The sequence below is a fragment of the Crinia signifera genome, chromosome 1 (assembly GCF_055691185.1).
Source record: "Crinia signifera chromosome 1, ASM5569118v1, whole genome shotgun sequence".
NCBI lineage: Eukaryota > Metazoa > Chordata > Amphibia > Anura > Myobatrachidae > Crinia > Crinia signifera.
In genome coordinates this window covers 380,967,788-380,982,071 of record NC_139217.1, presented here as the reverse complement: position 1 = coordinate 380,982,071, position 14,284 = coordinate 380,967,788, and the positions used below count along the sequence as shown (strand labels likewise).

At 41.1% G+C, this 14,284-nt stretch overlaps 1 protein-coding gene across 1 annotated transcript in view; it reads left to right on the top strand.

The window, feature by feature from the left end:
- The window catches only part of VSIG10 (V-set and immunoglobulin domain containing 10), a 43,355-nt gene extending 29,071 nt beyond the window's left edge, over positions 1 to 14,284 (top strand). The window contains exons 5-9 of the mRNA XM_083151474.1: positions 1,614 to 1,907; positions 3,478 to 3,588; positions 7,744 to 7,756; positions 10,461 to 10,633; positions 11,664 to 14,284. Coding sequence (XP_083007600.1) covers positions 1,614 to 1,907; positions 3,478 to 3,588; positions 7,744 to 7,756; positions 10,461 to 10,633; positions 11,664 to 11,740 — 668 coding nt within the window. The 3' untranslated portion in view covers positions 11,741 to 14,284. The remainder of the gene's footprint in view (positions 1 to 1,613; positions 1,908 to 3,477; positions 3,589 to 7,743; positions 7,757 to 10,460; positions 10,634 to 11,663) is intronic.

Here is a 14,284-nt window from a genome sequence, read left to right as displayed (position 1 = left end):
TATACTAGTCAGCGCTCCACCATCCATTTTTTCCTTTTTATTCCAAGTCTGTCCACTCACCTCTTATATTTCCTTAACTAGTTTCTTTGTGCACAAAAAAAACCTGATTGGTAGTTCTGTGGGCAATTGTTATTAACCATAAAGACTTTAATGTGTAAAATCCAAGGAGTCCAGCAGTCCAGTTCCCAACAGTCCATCATCACATATGTCATTTCTTCCCCATTCTTGCATTTGGATTGCAGTGACTGAATGTCTTAACCATTTCTGCATGATTTTATGCATCAGTTTCTGCCATATAATTAGCTGATAAATACTTACATTAACAAGTTATACAGGTTTACCTGTATAAGGGATCACTGATTGTATACTGCAGAATGACTGTGAACACATCTAAGTATGTGCAACATTCCACACTACCTCAGCAGAGTAATGATTCATGTAGTTATAATATTTCAAAAGCAAAACACTGCAGCCATCCCTTTTCCAGGTGACCTGTCTCATCAGCATTAGGCGTAAGGTGAAGGACTGACCAGTAAAACACAACAGTAAATTCAGTACCCCCCCCCCCCCCAAAAAAAAAAAGCTAATTGTAATAACAGATAATTGTCTATTTTTGGGGAATTGCTGCATTAGCATTATGATTATTGATACATATATCCAACTGCAAATTGAAATATATAAAAAAGATTAAATGTACCCTAAATTCATGATATTGGTAAATATACAGTTGTATGATGTACTGTATACACAAGGTCTAGATTATTGGCAACCAGCATGTTATTGTGACAACTTCAGTGGATGGCAGAGAATCTGTGATGAGTCACACATGGCAAAATATTTCCCAACCTGTTTGCCATCATTCATTTAAGCATGATACCTAAATGATTTACATTATTATTCTGAGGTAGCGGTTCGGGATGTAGTCAAAAGGTCAACAATGGCCATATCAACAGGCATTTAGTGGTGACCATTAATGGCTCTTCTATCGAATAGCAATAGTTTCTATCTATTGGTTACCAGTGCTGAGACATTGATAAGTTTGTATTTTACACTTGTGAATTCACAAAACGCATTTGTGTCTCTCCATTGGACTCAACATCAATATTTTACTATCTGTTGCTGTTATGATGGTGAAACCAACCCGTTTTTGACCATCAATGGTCCATGGCCAACTTTTCTTTCACAATCTATTTTTAAAAACAAATGTCCCAATTGACTCTTTTAATACACAGTTCAACCCCCTGGACCTAGAAACATGAAATCTAGGTGGTATATGATGAAAACACCCACTTAGTAGGTTTTTTTTTTTTTTTTCAATTTGACTCCTAAGGGGATGAAAAGAGGTCAAAAGTTTCCTGTCAACTGAGGGGATTGAATGACAAAGCAACATGTCCCAAGTGCTGCAGGACTATAAGCTTATTCTTTGGGAAGAGTAGTGGCTTGAGTGGTGCAGCAGTGTTTGCGTGGATCCTCTGTTTGAATATTAGACTCTCACTTAGTACTACATATAGAGTGAGAGGCCAATAGTCGTGATTATAATGAATCTAAGGCTTTTGTTCTATTTTGTAATTCTTGTCATTTTATATGTTCTAAGCAGTCTTTGTCTGTTTCAGGAGCTCCTGTGCCACAGGCTCAGCCCATGAGGACGTGTCTAGTTGGAGAAAACGTGACTCTGTCCTGCTCTGCATCAGGCGCTGTCCCACATGCTAAGATAACCTGGTTGCGCAACCTGAGCAACCCCGATGTGGAAATCCAGTCAGGGAAAAAATACCAGATTGTATCAAACAGCACCGTCTCCTACCTCACCATTGTCAATTGCTCCAAGGATGGAGATGAGGGATATTACATCTGCAAAGCAGAGAATGCAGTCGCCACAAGAGACCTGTACATATCGTTAGAAGTAAAGCGTGAGTATCCTTCAGCTGTAGGCATAACAGTATTTCCTATGTTGAGCAAATTAAATAATAATTCAAGTACAGATATAGGGGAAATTTACTAAGGCAAATACGCCTAAAAAAATCGTATTTGCATAGTAAAATACGATTATTTTAGGTGTATTCGTATTTTTGCCATTTACTATGCCAAAAATATGCATTCCTATTTATTGCACATTCGTATTTTTATTGTATACAATAATATGTACGCCATTGGGAAATATGATAATTGCCGGCCAAATACGCCAGGAAAATAGACTTCAATTTCCTAGCTGGTTGGGCCTGGGGCTGGTTCCTAAAATATGGGGGACCCCTATTCATTTTGTCCCCCATATTTTGGGAACCAGACCCGGCCTGGAGCCTACTGAGGCTGGTTTTAAAAAGTCACTGGAAACTTAGTGGTTTCCTGATTTTTTTAACACCAGCCCTCGCTCTTTGAGCCTGGTGCTGGTTACGGCCGTGGGGGGGGGGGGGGGAGGGGGGGACACGCCGTTTTTAAATGTATTTATTTATTTTTCTGACTGATCGGTGCAGGCTGCCAATATGAATTTGTATTTAAAAATACGAATTTGTATTTAAAAATACAAATTCATATAGGAAAATATACGAATCACTACGCCATCGGATAATACGAATCAGTCAAGTATGACTCATTAGTAAATTATCCTCCGGAATATGAATGAAAATACGACTACACCAGTCGTATTCATTCATATTCATTCTTATTAAGAATACGATTTTTCGTATTCTTCGTAAATTTCCCACATAATGATCTACTGAACATTGCAAAATAGTTTCAGTAAAAAAATCCCTGACCTTTTTTTATTGCAACATTAAAGAACCTATTTTTCCACTTGGGTACACTAAAATAGACCTTGGTCCTAATTTATTTTTTGCTACCTTGGCCCTATAAACATTTATCATTTATTTGAATACAAAAAAGATAAATAAACCACTTAGCGCTCCCACTGAGGCAGCACTAACCTATATATGTACATCACTCCTAACCATTTGCGTGCATTACACAATAAAAAAATATAAACTGTAGGTAGATTTGCACCAACAGTGTCTCACAACTGATTCAAAAGTCCAAAACCAAAGGAATGTCCACTTTGAATGTTGTAAACTTCTCTTTGTTGTCCAAATTTTGCATGTGGGATATACATGAAACAAAACATAAATAAAAATTTGTCAAAAATAAACACTACCGATACTCACATGCATAAGAGACGGGTAAGTCCAAAGGGAATCTCCACCCTAAATAATGTACAAGAGCAGGATATGGAAAACACCGGAATGGATCAGACCTGAAGGGTGTCGCCGCACATACATGAGAAATATATTCACGTAAAGCTATCTCTCTCTCAAGAAAAGTAATTAATGTATATTTTTGGCAAACTTCAATAAAAAAAAAAAGTTTGAGCATTGGTCATGAAGTGGTTGAGTAACGGCTAGTTATTTTCAGTAAATATTCTTACGTTTGTAAATACAACATTGTTTGATTTACCTTTTATTCTGTAACAGACCTCTGTTTATTCCATAGAGCCCCATAACATTGTGGCATTAGTGACCAGCCTGCTGATCCTCTTCCTTCTGGTGGTAGCTCTCATTACAGGCATTATTTTATACTGTGATCCTCAAGTCTATCTGAAAGGTATGCTCATAACTTTCTGTAATGTTTCATTGCAAGCAGCTCATAACATTGTCCTTATGTTTATATGATTTACTCTACTTTTGTTAGAACGTAAATATATACATGGCTGGATGCAGATTGCATTTTGCAAGGGATAGATGGAGCGGTTATGGTATCGCGGATCAACGCTGTCTTGATCTACCATGTTACGGTCAACCATCCTTCGTATAACCTGTTTAGTTAGATGCCTAAATATAGTAAACCATGTCTAGATCAACAGTAACTGAGGTTAGACGCAAGCGTTAGATTGGGAGCGCGGTCCACGGTCACATTACCGCTGACCACGCGCCTGTCAATCTAACGCTTGCTTCTATCTTCCGTTACTGTGGATCTAGATGCGGCCAACTATCTTTAGGCATCTAGCTAGATGGGTTAGCTTAAGTGTGGTCAACCATAACCTGATCGATCTAGACATTGTAGATCTATCGACCAGATCCAGCTGGAACAGGGGAGAAATTGTACAACTGCACGCACAAGTAACACAAATGCATAGATGCCCGAGAAAGCTGTAAGGGTTACAGGTAGGTACATATAGTGGGTTATGATGACCATTCCCTGTGTCGAATGTGGGCCGTTCAAATATATTACTGTTCCCAACAACAAAAAAGTTTAGTAAGGGTATTATAAATGCAGAGTGCTGTGACTGCACTGCTGCCAAACATGGCTAACAATATGTGAATTGGTCCTAAGGAATTTAAAAAATCATTCCTTATAATAAGACTAACACTGCTCCTCACCTTTATGGGGGTAATTAAAGTGTTGTGAAGGATGGCAGCCACTAGCTGAAGTCTGTTGGAGTAATTAAAGTGTTGCTTCGCTCGGGTGTGCACATCTGCCATTGCTGACATTACTGTTTTATGTTCTGGTAACTAGTATAGTATATTCACTAAGTTAATAAAAATGTTACATTAATCTTTAAAACTCTAAGAACAGCAATTGAACTGAAAACACTACAGGGCTGATTCAGTCACACACTGCTGCGACCACATTAGCGAGGTTTGCCATAGTCACATCAGCGGCGTTATGCTAACCATTGTGCATAACTAAACGTCACCTTGGGATGCACAATTTAAAACTTGCACCCGCTACATTCTGGGATCTAGGTGCTTGGCCCCCATATAAGCTGAGCTCACAATCATTTCGGCAGCACTATAGGGTACATTTACTAATCACCTAAACCAGACAAGTGGAGGGGTTAGCTATCGTGTACAAACTGGTTCTAGCTATCCTTTATGCTTTAAAATTTTTTTTAGAATGTGATAAGTTACTATTGGCAAAAGCGCCATATGTCTGTTTAACAAGATTTAGTAAATATTCCCCATGTTTCTAAATACCCCCATCCAAGGAGCACACAATACATTTCTGAGACCTGGTATCTCAATCACAACTGTGACCCTGTGCGTGTTCACTGGGGGGGGGGGGATAGGCGCTACGTGATCAACTTACTGCCTGCGAAATGACCATATGTGCGAATATCCGCACTGCATGTGGCTACATGTACATCAGGCTGTGGGGGAGATTCTCTAAACTAAAAATGCAGTAAAAACCCCGTTATCGGGTTTTTACCGCATTTTGGGATGCTGTAAGCATCCACCGCCGGGTTAACGCGTCGGGGGCATCGCCAGAAAAATCTGGCGATGCCCCATAGAAGCCAATGGGCTTCTACCGCATCCCACCGCCACCCCGCACGGACCCCCGCCGCCCCGCATCGCCCCCTCCTCCCTCACCTGTGTCCGGGCAGCACAGAGCTGTGCTGCCTGAACCTGTGACCTCCTCCCTGCACTGATCCTCTTCCGGGTGCAGGGAGGAGGAGAGCCCGGCGCAGCAGCAGCAGCGCCGGGTGTGTGAGGGAAGGGGGAGCCGCCGGGACCTGCTGGGACCCGGCGACTCTCACCGCAAAGAACAGCTCTTAACGCAAGAGCTGTCCTTTGCTATAATTATTGCATATGTTAGAACATATGCTATAATTATAAATGCGATGGGCGGCGAAGGGGGCGGAGATTCTTAGAGAATCTCCCCCTGTATCTGGATGTAACCTCTGAGAATTCCTTGCACTTTTCACAGAGATTAGGTTTTAATAGCTCAGTTCTTATACTGTGGATTCCATTAACAGCAAATAATCACTAATGTACACCAAAATAGCCTTCTTACTGACATGTATTGTTATACTCTCACACAGGGCGAGATGTATCAAATGGAAAATGTATCAAAAATGATACCGCACTGAAGGGTATCGCCACCTTTGGGTGGCGATACCCTATAGAAGCCTATGGGCTTCTTTTCGCCGCACGCCGACGCAAACCTGCCGCCTCGCCGACCCCCCCTCTGGCTTACCTTCCTGAAGGGTCCTCCTGGACCCCGGAAGGTAAGCCCTGCCTCCCCCTAGTAAGCCCTGCCTCCCCCCTTCCGGCTGCAGGGGGGAGGAGGAAGCGCCGGGGACAGCATGCATAGCTGTCCCCGGCGTGAGGGGAGAGCGTGGCGGCAGGGAGGTGACGGAGACCCCCCGCACACCAGTGTACAGGTATCGCGGGGGGCCTCCGTCACCGCACCGCGATGCCAGCCGCATATGTTAGTACATATGCAGCAGCATCGCGGCGGGGGGGGGGGGCGAAGGGCGGCGATGTATTTTAATACATCCCGCCCACAGTCTGTATAGGGAGGGGCCCTAGACTGCACACCCTGTGTAATGAGAGGTCCTACCTTGCTGAGGCTTATGCCAGACACACTGAGAAAAAAAATGTAGGTGCGCTATTGAAGCCTTAATAATTAGAATTGTATATTTTGCAATAAATAGAGTTGTTGTTGTTTTTTTTTTTTTTTTTTCTACATCTTGGTCAGTATTACTATATGTCCTGATAACTGTCTTCCATCTGCCATATCAGCTTCTTTTAGGGGCATGCCCAGAAAAAAATGTATGCAACATAAATTGGCATCCTTCCAACTCCACCTCGGTCCCCATATGTTTTCATTGAAAAAAAGGTTACCGGGGTACTTGTTTATTTGCAGGGCGCCCAATTGGCATATTTACATAGGCGTAGTGAAATCGTATCGCATGGTACCTTTTCATGGCATGCTACGTGAATGTGTTCCTAAAACACCCCCACTATCCACGTCACCCCGAAGCGCGGTGAGCCCCGCGAGGGGACGCGGAACGCGTCCTCCCGACCTTTTCGTACCCCCACTATCCACGTCGGCGTGGAGTTGATTTTATAAAGTGTGGCGAGTACAGCAAGGGGACGCGGATTACTTTACATGTGATCCGTGTCCACGCCCTGCGAGCGGACGCAGATTACTTTACATGTGATCCGTGTCCCCTCATGGGGCTTGCTACGCTCGCCACGCTTTGGGCTCGGTGGCTCGCTTCGCTCGCCGCACTCTACAACATCAACTCCATGCCGACGTGGATAGTGGGGGTATGAAAAGGTCGGGAGGATGCGTTAAGCGTCCCCTCGCGGGGCTCGCTGCGTTCGCCACGCTTCGGGGTGACGTGGATAGTGGGGTTGTGCTAAATACCATTGCATCACATAGACATGAACACTCGGGTGTTGTACTAAATCGCATTGCATGCAAAACCGTGTGCGATTGCATGCGATTTTGCGTGTGATGCGATGCGAACGGCGGTCAGGGTGCAGTGAATAAAATAACTAGTGAGATTGCATCGCATCTCATCGCACAGCATGAAAACGTGGCACGCAATGCGATTTCACTACGCAGAATAGCCCACTAAGCAAATTTCTTAGTGGGCGCCCTGCAAATACACAAGTACCGTTACCGGTACTTGCCTAAAGTGCTGAAGGTCCTGTGGACAGGAAAGTATCTGCCTCGCCTATATGTTAGATAGATAGAATGGTTTAGTCTGGTAATACAAGATGGACGCAGGACTGCCAGTAGTCATTATTGTTAAGTACCATCATAAAAGAAGCACAGAGTAACATGAACATGAGTAAACAGAACATTAATAAAAGGTCATTTAAGTAGAATGAAATATTAAAGTTGTTGAAAATTGTTTGCTTTAAGTACTTGCATTGCAGATAAAATATAGTATTTTGGTTGAAATTTTGTTATTTCTCTAACTCTTATTCTCTTATTTTTTTGTGATTTCCTTCACAATTACAGCAAACCCTTTCCGGTGAGTATTAGATATTTTTGTGCCCTTTTGTATCTATAGATTGTAAATTTGACAGGAGGGCCCTCCTACCTTTTACTGTATGTTAATATCTGTAAATACCCAGTTTGTTGTATCACTGTTTACAATTGTAAAGCCTAACGGAATTTATAGGTACAGCAAATGGTTAAATATTTCATGTTAGCAACTAGCACTACACATTAAACTGACTCAATTCTTGCTAAATTGCATCATCCTAGGGGGTAATCTCTGCATTGTATACCGGGAGTGTAACTTTCACTGTACTAGTTACATCTGCCCCGCCGCCAGTGCTCATGGTTTTGCCCATTTTCAGAATAAATTTGCCCTGAGATCAAGTCTGAATTAGTGCCCTTGTCCTTTCATTAACAGCACACCATTACACAGAGAGAAGCATACGATTATATTTTCCCCAGTTGCCATACATCTACAGATTGATTGTCAGATTGGGCTGGTTGGAACAAACACCTGGTAATATCTGAATGACAGTTTTCCAGCATTTCAAAGCAAATGGTCAAACCTGGTAATGGATGAGAGCAGATGAAAGTTGAACATTTGCATTGAAATGCTGAAAAACTGTCAAAAACTGTCACTCCGATAGTACCAGGTTTTTGTACCAACTAATCCAATCTGACAATCAATCTGGAGATGTATGGCCAGCGTAAGATAGAACTAGTGGTACTAAAAGCCAGAGTTACAAGAAAAAGTGGCGTTTGTTTGATGAAAGATTTATTTATTTAATACCAACATTAAAAAACATATATACATATATACCAATCATACAACAGCAGTTACAATGCTCATTGTGGGCTAATATTTACCCAGCGCCGCTCGAGGACTCAAATCCTTTGGGATGATGCTGCAGCACTTGTGTCCTAAGATATATCTGGCCAAATGGGAAAGAGGTGGTATATTTGTAATCCTGAATCTTTCCCATTTGGCCGTATGTATCTGAGGACACCAGTGCTGCAGCATCATCCCAAGGGATTTGAGTCCGCGAGCGGCGCTGGGTAAATATTAGCCCACATTGGGCATTGTAACTGCTCCAAGTTGTATGATTGGTATACCACCATCAGATCTGTATTTGAAATGGGACAGTCAGTATTCCCCAATTTATCCTGTACCAAGCAACCGACCCGGTCCAGATTCATATACCAGTGGATCAGCTATTTATGAACCATTATTTTTAATCATTTATATTGTCGGTGATTTATGTGTTTTGTGTATATATGTTTTTTAGTGTTGATATTAAATCCATAAATCTTTCATCAAACAAGTGCCACTTTCTTGTAACTCTGTCTTTTGCTACTGGGATTAACAACCCCATTTTTAGTGGCAGCTATTAGGGGATCACCTCTGGTGGCGCCTACTTGAGCTACCTAGGTAGTCTCAATCCCCCTTGGTACCAAAAGCCACCATGTACTGCTCATTTCAGTAGCAAACCATGATATTAAAAAAAGAAAATTATTGAAAAACACACTATGTGAAACGGACCCCACTGGATACCTGCAACTCCTATTCTGCCAGACTCTTTAGCCATTGTAGAATTTCCTGCAATTAAATATGAGTACCATAGCCCCAGCGTTTTGTAGCCCCTAAACAGCGGCGTAACTATAGCACCGCAGCCCCCGCCACCGCGGGGACCAGCGCGATAGGTAAGGCTGCGGGGGGATTGGGGGGGGGGGGGTTTGCATGGGCGGGGGGGCGCCCAAAACTTAGCTACGCCACTGCCCCTAAACCCCTGTTTGGATCAAAGTCTCAAAGAAAGAAGGACTTGCAAGTAACCAGTGGGACCTTATACCTTTTAAAAGTATATTACCACTGCATACCAAAGTATATCAGTATTGTATGTCCTGTCCTGCAGGTGCATTGCACAGTTGTAAAGTGTATTTGCATATTGCTCAGCTCACACAGAGTGTACAAAAGGCATTACAGGATATAAACCATTTTTGCTACCACTATACCAAATGCCTTGATCATGGAAGGTAAAGAACCCAAGCACTATGCAGAATATTGCGAATGCAGTACATGTTTTCACTATAGTTAAACATTTTAGATTGTAACCCAAAAAATATATATTTTATATTGACCATTTTCATGCGACATTATGTCTCCTTCGACCTAATGCATTTTGACCATATGGTGTGGACCTAATGCCTTTTTATTTTTATAAATCCACCCCAGCAAGTGCCATGGTGGGAATCCAACCCATGACCTCTGTGCTGTGAGGCAGTAATGCTAACCATAACACCATCCGTACTTCCATGCTGAAGTAAAATAAATAATTTTGTATTTCTTTTTTTGGTACTTATATGTTAGTTGGGCACCCACTATAATTAGTACGCTCATACCCCCACTATCCATGTTGGCATGGAGTTGATTTTATATAGTGTGGCGAGCCACCGAGCCCGAAGCGTGGCGAGCGGATGAGGAAAACTAAGCAAATAGCTTAGTGGGCGCCCAACTAACATATAAGTACCCTTTTTTTAATCTCATGTTTTACACAGATACTGTCAATCCTGCGAACACCTTAACCTTACAGTGCATCATTTAGTTTCATTCATGCAGTTTAACTCATGGACAATTAACTATTTTTTTTAGTTGTTAACAGATTATGTTGCAGTGTAGGGTTTTCAACAGTAAGTGATCATGACTGGCCTATTTAACAGGCTTTTGTGGTGTTCTGCAGATCAGGAGACTCTGAGGTCTTGGTTCTAGTGGAATCTGAAGAAGAAGAGGAGATGGAACCAGTAGGCAATTCAACTGTAACCACAGATTACAATGACACTGCTACCAGTAACCCTCCAGCTGCAAATGGAAATCTCTATAAACATCAAGTTTTATTCCACCATCCACCTGACAGTAAGTGCATGTGACATGAAAGGTTCCATAAAAGCTTTGGGATCAAAACATCATTTAAAACCGAGACTTCAAAACATTCACATGTTCAAAACATCAACATGCAATATGTGGACAAGGACATACCTTAGACATGGTCACAAGTTAGACAATCAATATTTAGACCGTTTGAAATGTTGATTTGATATGATCAAAAGGTCCACATTCATAATATAGACATTACAAAACATAGACAGCCTAGATCAGGGGTAGGCAACTGCAGTCCTCGAGAGCTACCAACAGTGCACGTTTTCCAGCTCACCTCGCAGGTGCACAGCTGTACTCATTACTCACTCACACTTTTTAAATGATCCACCACTTGTGATTCTGTGAGGAGATCTGGAAAACATGCACTGTTGGTAAAGTAGCTCTCGGGGACTGGAGTTGGCTACCCCTGGCCTAGATATAGGCAGGTCATCGGTTGCTGAAACACAGTGTAACCACTGGTGTTTGTTTGCCACATTGATACTTGAAACAAATAATGTGATAATCGATAGTAATTGCATTTGATCGATCATCTAAAAACACTGATCGCCATTGATCATCTTAACCCTTTGTATCAATGATATTCTGTAAATGCCTAAACCAGTCAGTGTAATGAAATAATGATATGTTATGATCTGTCTCAGACTTTTTTGTCATGTCTATACTATGAATATTGGCATTTTAATCATTTGATGAGATATTTCATATGGTATAGTCTGATGCTCATATATCAAGTACTCTCTCTTTCCAATCTTCATATACCTCGGATTAAAATTCAATGCTCCAAATAGTAGTCCACTTCCCAAAATAGCTCCAAGGTGTTAAAACAAAAGGTCCAGTCCCACAGTCTCTATCTGCTTTTGTATCATTTCTGCTTGATAACAAGGCTTCCTCAGGATGGATTCCCCACTTACTTCATATCCCAAGTGGGAGCGCCTTATCCGGTCTTTCTATTTTGTTTAATATTCTCTGAAATCCTGTAAAAATGTCCCTTTTTATTCCTCTTTAGATCTCATACCTGACCTGATGAGCGAAGTCTCGGAAGATACAGAAGGTGAAAATGCAGAAGACCTTTGGGGTAGATGAACTGCACCTTATCCCTAGCCTTTTCTAACGTGAATTCAGGGAGCACACAGACCACCATGTCTGAGGGTAACTCTGCGGTGCTGGTCCCATTCCAGTGGAGACTTTTGTGATTTCCATGATCTTAGATCTCAACAACTCTTCTTACTACAGTTACTCTTTACTCTTTTAAGTGTCCCCCATGTATTTATCTCTTCTCTTACTGTATGGTGTATGTCTATGCCTATAGCCATATTTATTTCCTCCTAAGGAGGGTCATTTGCTGTGACAATAGTAGTCAACTTTTTAAATGGACTTTCTCTCATATGTACAATATTGTTTAAAAGCGCCATTGCTTGGGAAGGTTATAGAATAACTTACCAGTGTGAGCATGGTTTATACTCGAGTAGTCATTGTTTACTTCATTTAAGGGTCTCTCTTTTATTTTCTTCAGAGGACTGTTTGTTCGATATACATTGTAAGATACACTCATATTAAATATATTAATATTTGTCCCACTTAGACTAACTAAACACCACAGTTGGATGTGTAAGTAACACTTTCAATTAGATGATATGAGCGGAATGAGTTAGCGGGCAATTGGCAGCCGACTATTGGCTGTGTGAGGATAATGACTATTTGGAGGAAGCCATGCAATACTGGGAATTTCTGTAACTCAACAACCAAAATAGCCATATTGGTGCTTCTATTTAGGAAAAATACATTTTGGCCACAACTAAGATGCAGTATTCCATTTTCTAGCTAAGACCACAGGGTAGCTATAGTGAATGTAGGTGGTTCCATTTATATGGAGCCCAGAAGTTTAGGGGTCTCCTGACCTAGCTCATATAGTTGTCTACCATGTTCCCAAATTGGCTGCAAAGAAAGTGAAACCAGTCCGTTGTCCAGATCTGAAATGGGGATGTTGCCAGTGGCAATTTCTGTGTCTCTCCCTCTCAGTAAATCTCCTCACTGATATTATTATTATCCACCTCCCACAACACTGTTTCATGCTTGGGGACCCAGCTGAGCTGATTAGTAAGCACAGCACGGTCTGAGAGTGGGATTCTCCTTGTTTACAACCTTTGTCAAGCTTGGAGGCAGGGACTGAGTTCTGAGATTAGGACTGTCCCAGGAAGGGAGAATAAACTAAGAAGCTTTCCACTCATTAGGAAGTATCCCCTCAGGTAGGAGTGGTTGGTTATTGTCTCCTGTGTGGCATAATGTGTGCCATCAGCCCTACAGTGTGGCATATTGGGAACTGTTGGCACTACATTGTGGAATGTGTGTCATTATTATTAATAAGGCATCAAAACTTGGAAATCTGCAGTTAGTGACAGACTTTGACACAAGCTTCAAAAAGTGATAAAGTGGAAAGTGATAAACGCCAGCCAATTAGCTTCTACCTGTCATTTTTCAAACTTAGCCTGTAGCATGGCAGGTAGGAGCTGATTGGCTGCCTGCTTATCATTCTCCATTTTATCACTGTTTAAAGCTGGATACATCTGGCTCTAAGCCTGTTCAAAAAGGTACATGTAATAATTAATAGGTTTATTTCTTAATTTCTTTTTAAATTAATTTATATGCTACAGTACATGCAGACTAATATTCAATTAGTCACAGCGGATTACCGAAGCTAATTAATCCTGCTGGGGTTGTCCAATATACCCAAGCATTTGGCACTGATTTTGGCAGACAAAACCAAATTCCCAGTAGTCAGGTAATTTTTTTCAACGAACTTTGACGCAAACAAAAAAATAGGTCCATGATTTATCACAGGATTTTATTTGTGAAATGAAATATTTTTCAGATGTAATTGAAGAGCACGTAAAAAAAACAAATACTGGAAAAACATCCTGAAAATGTTTGTTCTAATTTTTTTAATCATTTTATAGTGTTCCTGTGTGGTGCTCCTAAAGTAGGAAGACACTGGTACTGAACACACCTATGTTTCAAACCCACTTTGTTTTTTTTTTAATATTGATCATTAAAGGTCCCCATACATGGATCGATGTGCTCTTTACTTTTTGTACTAGATGAGATGCAATACGCACTGCACATACAGTACTTTCTGTGCTGTGCGATGTGATGTGCACTGGAGCAGGCATCGCATTGTATGGGTAAAACACGCCGTGTATGGTCAACTTCACACTCTTGTTTTGTTCTCAATCTGAGTCCATGGGTGATGGTATAGTATATATATAAAAAAAAAAAAGGAAACCTATTACACACACACACACACATCATACATACATACATACATACATACAATACATGCATGCATACATACATACATACATACATACATATATATTTCAGCAGTATGAAGAAATCTCTGAAATGGTAAATAGGTTCCCTTTGGAATGTTGCAGTATAATACTTGTGATTCCAGGGATGTATCTACACTTCTTTGCTTCATGAAATTCCCTCATGGCCTTGATAAAATAAGACATTATCTGTATTTATTTGTCTCTGTTAATATATGTATTTCTTATGTGTATTTGTTGCCATCCTATTTTCTTGTTATCTCTTGTGGCTGTGTTTGTTTGTTTTGTTTTTTTAATATAT